Here is an 11,893-nt window from a genome sequence, read left to right as displayed (position 1 = left end):
GAATTCAGTAGTTATGATAGACGATGGCCTGCAAAGCCTAAAATACTTACTGATTTTTTAAATTATTTATTTATTTATTTTCACTGCACTGGGTCTTCATTGCTGCTTGTGGGCTTTCTCTAGCTGTGGTGAGCGGGGACTACTCTTCATGGTGGTACACTAGCTTCTTTTGTTGGGGAACATGGGCTCTAGGCTCAAAGGCTTCAGTAGTTGCGGCACGTGGGCTCGGTAGTTGTGGCTCAAGGTCTCAATGAATGCAGGTTCAGTAATTGTGGTGCTTGAGCTTAGCTGCTCCACATCATGTGGCATCTTCCTGGCCCAGGAATCGTACTCATACCCCCTGCATTGACAGATGGATGCTTACCCACTGTACCACCAGGGAAGTCCCCTAACTGATTGTTATTGGCTGAATTGTGTCCCCCCAAAATTCCTGTGTTGAAGTCCTGATCCTCCATAACTCAGAATGTCCCTGCTTAGGATCTTTCAAGTTTAAACTTCTTAAGTCATCAGGTGGATATTAGGTTGGGCCCTAATCCAATATGACTGGTGTCCTTACAAGAAGAGGAGATTAAGACCCAGAAATGCATGCGGGGTGGCCTATGAGGACATGGGGAGAAGTTGGCAGCTACAAGCCAAGGAGAGAAACCTCAGTAAAAATAACTCTGTCAATACCTGTACCACAGTCATTCAGCTCCAGAACTGTAAGAAAATTAATTTCTATTGTTTAAGCTACCCTCTGGTATTTTATTATGGCAGCTCTAGAAGACTAACACACTGGCCTTTTACAGAGAAAGTTTGCAGACCCCCATCAGAGGCAAAATTATCAATGGAACAAAATAAAGAGACTAAGAAACAGAACAGCAGAGTAGTGGCCCCTGGAAGAAATCCACATCCTGATCCTGGAGCCTATGAATATATTATCTTGCACAGCAAAGGGGAACTAGCCCAGCTAGTTCCAGAGCCTTTGCTCTCAGCCCAGCTTAAAATAGATTATCCTGGATTGAAAAAAAAAAAAAAGATTATCCTGTATTGTTGTGTGTGCCTCATGTAATCACATGAGTCCTTAAAGTGGAAGAGGCAGAAAACGAGCCAGAGTGATGCAGCGTGAGGAGGACTCTGTTGCTGGTTCTGAAGATGGAAGACAGCGGCCCTGAGCCAAGAGATACTCATGGCCTCTAGAACCTGGAAAAGGTAAGGAAAGGATTTTCCCCAAGAGCCTCCAGAAAGGAACGCAGCCCTGCTCTTATTGTTAGGTAGGAAGTTAGGCATGAGCAACTAGGGGTGGCTAGCAAGGATGCAAGAAAACGATGCAAGCTGATCTCTAAACCCCACCCCAGGCACGCCCAGGAGCACTCACAGATACGCTACCAAAATAACCACAGCGACTTTTCCAACTCCTGCACCTGTGCCCTAGGCACACAGTGGATACAAACTAACCACAGGGGCTTCTCCAACTCCGGCACATGCACCCTTGATGCACAACTGTGTCCTCAAGTAACCTTATGCAGCTAGGAGCCCTAAGCATTCATGAATATTCTATACATATATACATCTGATTATTAACAGACTGACTTATGGGAAAGACAAGCACCATAGAGTCTGTTGTTATGTAACTTGCAACTATCAAAACTTTCAGTCCACCCCCAGCTAGATGAAGATGTAAAAACTCTATTTCACGTATGCCCAGACATGTCCCTTTTCCTGATTGACCATACACCCATTTGTGTTTTGCACAAGGCAGAACCAAGAGGAGGAGACAGGGAGTATAAAAAGGGAAGCCAAGAGGGACCATGGCCACTCTTTCATTCTGTCCACTGTTTAATAGAAGATCTATCTGCTTGAACTATAAAGTGAAAGTGAAGTCACTCAGTCATGTCCGACTGTTTGTGACCCCATGGACGGTAGCCTACCAGGCTCCTCTGTCCATAGGATTTTCCAGTCAAGAGTACTGGAGTGGGTTGCCATTTCCTTCTCCAGGAGATCTTCCCAACTCAGGGATCGAATCCAGGTCTCCTGCTTTGTATGTAGATGCTTTACCGTCTGAGCCACCAGGGAAGAGCCTATAACTGAGCTGTAATCAGTCTGTTGTTTTGAATCCTTGCTACAACGAGACAGGGGTCAAAAAATCCTGCCTGAGCTGTAATTAGTCCGTTGTCCCAAATCTTCGTTAGGACAAGACAAGAACCAAAGGAGAGAAATAAACAGACCTGACATTACCAACCAGGGTTTTTCGTCTCTGTAGTCAATAGAAATTGATCAGAGGCCAGACAAGGAATTCAGGACTTCGACTGCAGCAGGGAGGAGTGGGAACAGGTAATAGGTTCCCTTGCTCACTCCCCGAGGTGGGTATGAGCTGGTTCCTTATAGGGGGTGAGAGTAGGAATGTGACCAGGAGTCGGGCTGGAGGGCTGGCTTAGGTGTTTTGCCCACCCCTTAGGTGGTGGTGTGAACAAGGGGCCTGAGCAGTACCCTGCTTTTGCTCCCAGCTCTTCAAAAGTGGCATTTGGGTTTTTTGGTCTCCTTGTATCATTTGTCCAGAATTTGCCCCAATTTCCCAGAAGTGCAGTTGTTTTTAGTCCGGTAGAGTTTCTTTGTACCTTGTTGCTTGAGGAGAGGTGTGTCCAGGTGCAAGCATTGCAGTAAAGGGTCCCAGGTCCCAGCCTGTCTCACTGCCAACACTTTGATTTAATCCAAAAGATCTCTGTTGAAACTTTGACCGTCAGAAGTGTAAGATAATAAATGTGTGTAGTTTTAAGGCACCAAGTTTGTGGTGATTTGTTATAGCACCACAGAAAACCAACACAACATGAGAACTTAGTAGATTACAGAGATTGGTTAACAAACAAGTGGGCAAAGGATGCTAACTCCACATTTCAGCATAGTACTTGTTGTTCAGTCACTAAGCCGTGTCTGAGACGTTGCAACCCTATGAACTGCAGCATGCCAGTCTTCCCTGTCCTTCACTATCTCCCTTAGTTTGCTCAAACTCATGTCCTTCCTTTCCATATTTAATAGTTAAAAATTAATTTAAATGTATTGTGAGACAGCAGTCTTTTTTCTATTCTTTTATAGCAATCTCATTGTTCAAAAAGACCAGTTCGCTTCTTGATGGAGCAGTGAAAAATATTTTTATTAAATCTCAACTCTTGAGACCACATCTTTTTAGTATCTTTGCAACAAATATTCTGTGACGTATCCTGAAATTCAATAGTAGTCTTCAGGAAAATCACCTGTGTGATTATATGAGTTGGGAGCTGAACTTTGAGTGAAAGAAAAACTGAAAGATGAGGCAGACATGGGGATGTGGCAGACATCTCAACAGTCAACCAAGTAAGCTGTCACTTAAAGGGAAACAAAGACAGGATTTTTTTGCCAACATAAAACTAGAGTTTTCAAGTGAAAATGGAATTTTGGAAATCTTGTATCTGCCACTGTGAACTTCACAGATTCTCAATACTTTAAGGTCAATGATGATATTGATAAATAGCAGCTTTCATATTGTACAATGAAAGGTGTCAACATCTGGAAGATACGCATTAGTCAATGAACCCATATTTTCCAAATGACCAATGTATGATGTTACAAAATCATGCCTAATAAAACTAGCCATTCAAAGTGCAAGACAGATCAATGAGTTTTAATAAAATAGAGTAGAAAAAGTTTACCTATCTGGTTTTAGATGGTATACTGCAACTGACCTATGCCTGTTCAGCTTTTACTAAGAGGTAAAATTATCTAAGTATATTAAAATACTCTGTCCTTTTCCAACGACATACTTATGTGAGGCCAGATGTTTTAATATACTTCCACAGACGCAACATAAACAACCAGAGTGAGTGCAGAAGCACATACGAGAATCCAGCCGTTTTATATTAAGCCGGACAGTTAAAAGATTCTCCCATCCCCATCCCCAAGGGAAAAAAATGACACTCCTAATTTTTCTGCAAAATAAATTTAATTTACATGAAAATGTCCTTTATACAACAGAATGGATCTTTTTGTTATTAAACTTTAAATTAGTACTTCTGCCATCGGAAAGCAAGAATCTTAAAATATTTTTAAGTCAACGCACACCCCTCCCCACTTTGCGCTATTGCCATCAATTGTTTTAATCCTCTGTATTATTGAAAGCCCCCAAAACGCCCGCCCAAGGATATTGCCGTAAACTCCGCGATTCGCGGCTGCAGCGCCCCCTCCCGGCGGCCCTTGGCTGGAGCCACCCCTGGAGGAGGGATGTCCGCGGAGGCTTCTGGGAGTTGTAGTTTGTCCTGCCCGTGGGTCTCACTGACGCAATTTCTGTGCGTCCCTAGCAGCCGCCATCCACTCGGCACCGGCCGGGGAGAGCCCAGTTCGGTGGGCCGAGTCTCTTGCCGGTCGTGGTGACCTGGGCTGGTGCCGGCCGACCTCGGCTGCCCGAGGGCCGTCGCCGAAGCTCCCAGAGCGGGTGACTCAAAGTCGAGAGGGAGAACGAGCGGATCTGGTTGTAAGATCCAGGAGGTCGGATGGGAGCGCGTCTCCCCCTCATTCCCGCGCTACCAGTTCAGGGCTCGGGGAGCGGTGCGCGCCGATTCCCTCCAAAATCAAAGGGGCGGGACTGTGCAGACTAGTCTGGCCTCCCTTACGCCTGCCCTGGCCCAGTCGCGTGTGTGTAGGTGGGGACGAAGGTGGGGAACGCCTCTGCTGCGTGAGAGGAGGGGCCCCAGCCATGGGAAGGGAGATGCGCGTCCTCTGGGATCAAGAGGGTCCCGCGTGGGCGCGGGCGCGGCGGAGAGATCTGGCCCCTCACGATTCTCTCCTCCCGCAACCATCGGGTCCTGCCATTCTTTTTCAGGGAACTCAAAACTGGCTGTGGAGATGGCCACCAGGGTCCGGACAGCTGCCATCTGGGTGAGTAGGAATTTTCTTTTGTTTCTGTAAAACTCCGTAAAGACCAACCTGTGCTCATCCGTCTCTTCCAGGGTTGGCGTTTGCATGGAGTTCCCTCTCCCCACCCCGCTGCCAAATCACTGGGCCTCCTTTAGGTAACGTTAGGCCGTCCAGAAGCGCTTCTTGTCATCAGACTGTTAATTTACTCACTTAAGTCTCTTTTCTGCCAATTCTATACCTTGAACCTTGCGTTAAACAAGACGTAATCATCCATGTTTCAGTTTCTTCAACACCCATTTTCTTAGTTTTTCCCTTCTGTGTCTAAGATTTTGGGACCTCATTTGGGAAATTATGCATTTGTCTCTAGTTATTCAACAGTTTTATTGTCTTTTGTTTGCTGGATCCTGGGGCAGTTGCTAAGGGTGCAAAGATAAATCGTTCTTGCCTTGGAAGAGTCATGATCTGGTGGGGATGGTGGGCAAGAAAATGTACAAGCACAGTGACACCTTAGGGGTTCTCTGAAAGCAAGCTGTGAAAATGTGTGGGGACCTACAGCACAGGGTCAGTTTTGGAAATAAGGACACTCCAAGAAGTGCCTCAAGGGTTAATAAGGGAGTCTTAAACTGTGATTTGAAAGGTAAGTGAGGTGAACAAGGGACAGCCTAGGAAAAGGAAGGAGCATGCAAATTTTAGAGGCTTCAAGTGATCTAATATGTTGGTGAACTCTGAACACTACAGTTGCTGAAATGTAGAGTTTAGGATTTTGCAGGGGATGGTGGTGATGGAGTATAAGAAATGAGGCCAGAGCCATAGGTAGAGATTGGATCATAGAGGGCTTTGAGGGTCACATTAAAAACTTGAATTTGGGGACTTCCCTGGCAATTCAGTGATTAGGGCTCAGAATTTTCATCACAGTGACCCCAGGTTCAATCCCTGGTTGAGGAACTGAAATCCCACAAGCCACATGGTGCTGCCAAAAAAAAAATCTTGGATTTTATCCTCTAGTGGAGAAAGACTCATTGAAGTGTTTGCCAAAGGAATTTTGGATGGAACAGTCAACATCAGGCAAGTGATGACGAGGCTTAAGTACACTAGTGGTTTTGAAAAAAGAGACACAGAGTCCGAAGCAAGTGGACTTGGTAACTAGTTGGATGTTGGTGAGGGAGCAAGAAGAGCCAGGCATCACTGCTGGAGGTCTACTCTATGGGCCTGGGTTGGGAGGTACCATTTCCTGAGTGAGCGAGGACTATCAGAGTTGTTAAGGAGGGCCGGGTGGACATTTCTGTTGGATATGGTGGTACCGTGCAGGTGCTGGTGGGCAGGTGGGTAGGCGTGTGTCTCAATTCAAAGGTCTGGACAGGTTACACTGAGTAGATCTAGCCAGGTGAGCTCAAAGAGCAATTGTGCCCTGGGAAGAGGACCAAGGGCAGTGTGCAGGTGATGAACAAGTGAGGGCAATGGAGGAGGGGCTGAAGGTTGAGGAGCCCATCAGAAATGAGAGAAATGGAGAGATTTGTGTTTCAGAGTCAGAAAAAGAAACCTCAAAAATGGTTACCGATGAGATGGCCCACAGAGGTTAAATAATGTTACATCAGAGAAGTTCAGGTTGGATCTGGTGGTGATGGTAGTGGTGGGTTTTGCTGGTAATATTTCCAGAGCAGAGTGTGAGTGTAGATATGTGTTGGGCAGAAGTGGATGGAGTGGAGTGGAAGGAACAGGTTGGTTGCTAAAATGGGACTCATCAGTAGACAGCCAGGTAGACTTAATTAGTGTGTCCTGTGTAGTGGGAAAAGAGTGGTGGCTTGAGGAGAATCCAGTGAGGTACCATGTCCAAAATCAGTCTAAAAATCAATAGGCTTCCTGTTTATCATTTAGCTTATTTACAATGGCAATAAAACAGTTGAATTACTGTAAACCTAAGCAATGCAGAGTACTTACACAAAGAAAACTTTACAACTTCAGTAATAACAGTGTCTGCGCTTCCCAGCCATGGGTCTCAGCACTTTACAAACTAATCCTCACAGCAACCTCATGAGGAAGACAGATGACACATAAATGATGAAGAAACTACTTAACAGGAAATGTCATTGTTATGTTATACATGGAATTAAAATTGGTTGATGTGAGATTGGGTGCTTGGGAAAGGCCTCATGGAGGAGGTGACATTTGCCAGGTCTGAGGTACCAGAGCAGGCCAGCCTTGGGAGGAGCAGGTGAATGACCATGCAGGGTGGGAACAGCCATTGCCAAGGCCATGAGGTGGGGGAGGTTTGGTGCCTTTGTAAACAGGAATGAAAGTCCCCTGTGGCTATGGTTGTGGGGGAGGGGAGGAGAGGAGACAGACCTAAGGATGTCAGAGGGCCAATCAGGCTGGGAAGCTGATGAGTTAAGAAAAGAGCACAACATGACTTAACTTGGGTTTTTCAAAGCCCTTCTGGCTGCTAAGTAAAGTATAGGTGAAGTAGGGCAGAAGTGACCGCAGGGGTCCAAATGAGAGGCGGCTGGTGTGCTGTCTAGGGCAATAGAAATGGAGAACCTAGACAAAATTGAGGTGTGTTTGAAAGTCGAATCCTCTTTTCTGAGAATCAGCTTATGCTTGTCAACTAGTCCGTCGTCCCCGTTTTTTTTTTTTTTTCTTTTTTTTCAACTGTGTTGTCTTTGTTGCTGCATGTGGGCTTTCTTGAGTCTTGGTGAACAGGGGCTACTCTCTAGTTGTGTTTGGGCTTCTCATTGCAGCGGCTTCTCTTGTTGTGGAACATGGGCTCTAGGGCATGTAGCACACAGGCTTAGTTGCCCTGTAGCATGTAGAAACTTCCCCGAGCCGTGATCGAACAGATTGGAAGGCAGATTCTTAACCACTGGACTACCAGGGAAGTCCTAGATGTGTCTCTTTTAAATAGCATCATTCTTTTCTTCTTTTTTTTTTTAATAAATCAGTCTGTCAGTCCTTGTGCTTAACTGGAACACTTCTTGATCTTGATTGTTAATGTAGTTACTGATATGTTTATGTTTAAATCTACTGTCTTACTGTTTTTTTCTGTTTGCTATACCTGATCTGTTTTTTTGTTTTTTGTCTGTTGCCTTTTTTATACTGATAATTTTTTAATCTTTTTCTCTCTCTAAGCAGTTTGGAAATCAAACACATTATTTCTTTCTTTTTTAGAAAATTGAATGTATTACTTTGTATTCAAGTATAGCTGATAACAGTGTTGTGATAGTTTCAGGTGGACTGCAAAGGTTCTCAGCCACACACACACATGTATCCATTCTCCCCTAAACTCCCTGTCCCATCCAGGCTTCCATGTAACATCGAACAGAGTTCCCCTTGCTATAGTAGGTTAAACACGTTATTTCTTACTTTAAAGTTTTTTTTAATTTAAGTTTTTATTTTGACATAGTTTTAGATCTTAGAAATGCTACAAGAATAATACAAAAGTTGTTTTATACCCTTCATTCAGATTCCTCAATACTAAGATTTTACTGGACCTGCTTTATTTTCTCTCATTCATTCCTGGCTCCTCTCCTCTTTTTCTATCCACGTACATACTGTTTTTTTTTTTCTTAACTGAAAGTAATTTGCAGGCATGATTTTCCTTTATCTCTAAATACTGCAGTTCTTACCAATGAGAGAAATATTTTACATAACCACTGATTCAGGATATTGACATTAATACCATGTTATTATTTCATTTACAGGTCTTATTTCGATTTTGCCAATTGTTCTTTATAGAAATTTTGGGAATACTGTCCTTGATAGGTAAAGAATAACTTAAAGTGTGCATTGCAGTGGGTTGTCCTGAATATTTCATCTAACCTGGAAATGATATTTTTCAGTGAATGGTGTCGGATTCATGATTTCTGAAGAAGAAGAAGATTTAGCTTTGGGATCAGGGACCAGGTTTGATTACTCAGAGCTTTTGTGTGGCAGTTTTATTACAGTGAAAGGAACAGAGAAAGCTTCTGACGTAGACATCAGAAGGGGGACAGAGAGTGCCCCCCTCACTAATCTTAGCAAGGAGCTATATACTTTTTCAATTGGTTATTACAGTAAATCCAAAGAATGTCTCAAAAGTTTGTAAAGGTCTTACAAGACCCACTCCCACAATTTACATTTTAAGATAATGGGATTAGAACTAACAATAGAAAGATCTTACCAGACCCACTCCCACAATTTACATTTTAAGATAATGGGATTAGAACTAACAATAGAAAGATCTTACCAGACCCACTCCCACAACATACAGTTTTTCGTGACTAAGATGAAGGAATGTAGAAAAAAATGTTTGTCCTTTTCTTCTTGAGAGCCCCAGACCCCTTTCTCCTCCCAAAGGACCCCAGACTTCTTATCAACCTACCTAAGAATTAACTCAGAAAGTTCCTCAGTCTTTCTTGTCAAGACATAATGGTTATGGAGTCCAGGGCATTTTGTGGATTATCCCTCAGTTTGGGGTTGCCTGCTGCTGCTTCTGAAGTGATGTATTCTACACTCTGTCGCATCAGGGGCACTGGTGACTGCTGGTGTGAACTTGACTCACTTGGGGAAGGTGGTGTCTGTGCTTTCTCCCCTGCAAAGTTACTCTCTCTTCCACTTGTAATTAAGTATCAGTTGGGAGATAATGAGACTAAATAAGTATCTTCTTACTCCTCAAACTTTTACCCACTCATTTAGCCCCCATGCATGATTCTTGTATGAGGTTTTTATTTTTTATTTTTTTTTTAAGAAGAAAAAATAAAACTGTCTTTATTTGCTGATAGTTTGTTGTTATATATAGAAAATCCTAAAGACTCCACCAAAAGTGCTAGAGCTAATAAAAAAAATTTAGTAAATTCACAGGATACAAAATTAGTATACAAAAATCAGTTGGAGGTTTATACACTGACAATAAAATATCAGAAAAAGAAATTTATAATTTCATCAAAAAGAATAAAGTAGGAATAAATTTAACCAGAAATTGAAAGATTTATACACTGAAAATTCTAAGACATTAATAAAAAAGAGAAGGCACAAATAATGGAAATAAATTTACCTTTGAACAACGTGAGTCTGAATTGCAGGGAACACTTATATGTGGATTCTTTTTCAATAAGTACATATGCCAGTCCTACCCAATCTTCAGTTGGTTGAATTTGTGGATGTAGAACTGTAGATACTCTGGGCCAACTGCAATGTTACATGTGTGAATTTTCATCTGCACAGGAGTTGATGCCTCTAACCCCCATGTTAGTCAAGAGTCAACTACATATTCCATGCTCGTTAATTGGAAGAATTAATACTATTAAAATGTCCATACTCCCCAAACAACCTACAGATGCAGTGCAGTCCTTATCAAAAATTGTCAAAATAATGACATTTTCACAGCGATATAAAAAATTCCTAAAATCTATTTGGAACCACAAAAGACTACAAATAGCCAAAGCAATCTTGAGATAGAGTAACAAAGCTGAAAGTATCATACTTCCTGATTTTAAACTATATTACAGTGCTATAGTAATCAAAACAGTGTAGTATTGGCATAAAAACACACATGGATCAGTATAACAGTGTGTATGTGTGCTCAGTTGCTCAGTCATGTCTGACTCTTTGCAGCCCCATGGACTGTAGCTTGCCAGGCTCCTTCTGTCCATGGGATTATCCCAAGAATACTGGAGTGGGTTGCCATTTCCTTCTTCAATAGAATAGATAGTCCAGAAGTAAATCTATGCATATATGGTCAGTTTCCTACAGTGGAGCCAAGAATACATAATGAGAAAATAGGTTCTTCAATAAATGGAGTTGGAAAAACTGGACAGCCGCATAACATAAATAATGAAACTGGACTCCTATTTTATACCACAGACAAAAATCAACTCAAAATGCATTGAAGTCTTCAGTATAAGACCTGAAACCATAAAACTAGAAGAAAAATAGGGATAAGCACCTTGACATTGGTCTTGACAGTATTTTGGATTTGAAACCAAAAGCAAAGTCAGCAAAAGCAAACTTAACTAAGTGAATCAATTCAGTCACTCAGTTGTGTCTGACTCTGTGACCCCATGGCTTGCAACATGCCAGGCTTCCCTGTCCATCACCAGCTCCTGGAGTTTACCCAAACTCATGTCAATTGAGTCGGTGATGCCATCCAACCATCTCATCCTCTGTCATCCCCTTCTCCCACCCTCAATCTTTCCAAGCATCAGGGTCTTTTCCAATGAGTCAGTTCTTTGTATCAGGTGGCCAAAGTATTGGAATTTCAGCTTCAACATCAGTCCTTCCAATGAACACTCAGCACTGATCTCCTTTAGGATGAACTGGTTGGATCTCCTTGCAGTCCAAGGGACTCTCAAAAGTCTTCTCCAACACCACAGTTAATACATCAAACTAAAAAGCTTCTGCGTAGCACAGGAAACAATCATGAAAAGGCAATCAGTGGTGTGCATATATAGAGAGAAGGCCACATGAGGACACGGTGAGGAGATAATGACTTTAACAAGCCAAGGAGAGGGGCTTCAGGAGAAACCAAATCTTCTGTCACCTTGAACTTGGACTTCCAGCATCCAGAATATGATATCTGAATTAAGATAAGCTCTTAGAGACTTGGCACTTCTTCAGAAGGCACAGTTTCCGTCCCTTGTTAGGGAACTAAGGTCCTGGCAGAAGCACCTCTGCGCTGCTATCTCCAAGGGCTGTGTCCCACCTTGGCCTAAGCCCAGCAACCCCATAGTGCCCAGAAAGCCTCAGCAGCGGCCCGTCTCCTCCTGTGTGAGTTTTTTTGTACTAGTTGACAAATGAACTTAATTTCATTATTCTTTTACACTCATTAGCTACCTACCTACAATTGGAAAGCTGTGTCTCCCCTTCCTCTCGTTTTTTAATCTGCTCTGCTGTTTCCTTTTAGACTCTAGTGCAGCTTCTGATAGACATTCTTGGTCTGTGTGTCACCTACTTCTCATTTGCCCACCTGTCTCTCCACACTACTTGTAGAGAATTTCTTCCAGTTTGTCTTTTCGTTTACTAATTCATCCTAGTGTTAGTTGCTCAGTTGTGTCCG

The 11,893-nt window shown here is 42.9% G+C and overlaps 1 protein-coding gene across 2 annotated transcripts in view; it reads left to right on the top strand.

Annotated features, from left to right (window-relative positions):
* Positions 1–4,315: 4,315 nt before the first annotated feature.
* The window catches only part of ZNF268 (zinc finger protein 268), a 34,186-nt gene continuing 26,608 nt past the window's right edge, over positions 4,316–11,893 (top strand). Inside the window, exons 1-2 of one of the 2 annotated variants that reach the window (XM_061142214.1) lie at positions 4,316–4,497; positions 4,832–4,887. In XM_061142214.1, coding sequence (XP_060998197.1) covers positions 4,855–4,887 — 33 coding nt within the window. In that variant the 5' untranslated portion in view covers positions 4,316–4,497; positions 4,832–4,854. Of the gene's footprint in view, positions 4,653–4,831; positions 4,888–11,893 lie in introns of both variants that reach the window. The other variant, XM_061142215.1, reaches the window with a different exon arrangement.

The sequence above is a fragment of the Dama dama genome, chromosome 5 (genome assembly GCF_033118175.1).
Source record: "Dama dama isolate Ldn47 chromosome 5, ASM3311817v1, whole genome shotgun sequence".
Classification (NCBI taxonomy): domain Eukaryota; kingdom Metazoa; phylum Chordata; class Mammalia; order Artiodactyla; family Cervidae; genus Dama; species Dama dama.
This window is presented reverse-complemented; position numbering and strand designations above follow the sequence as displayed.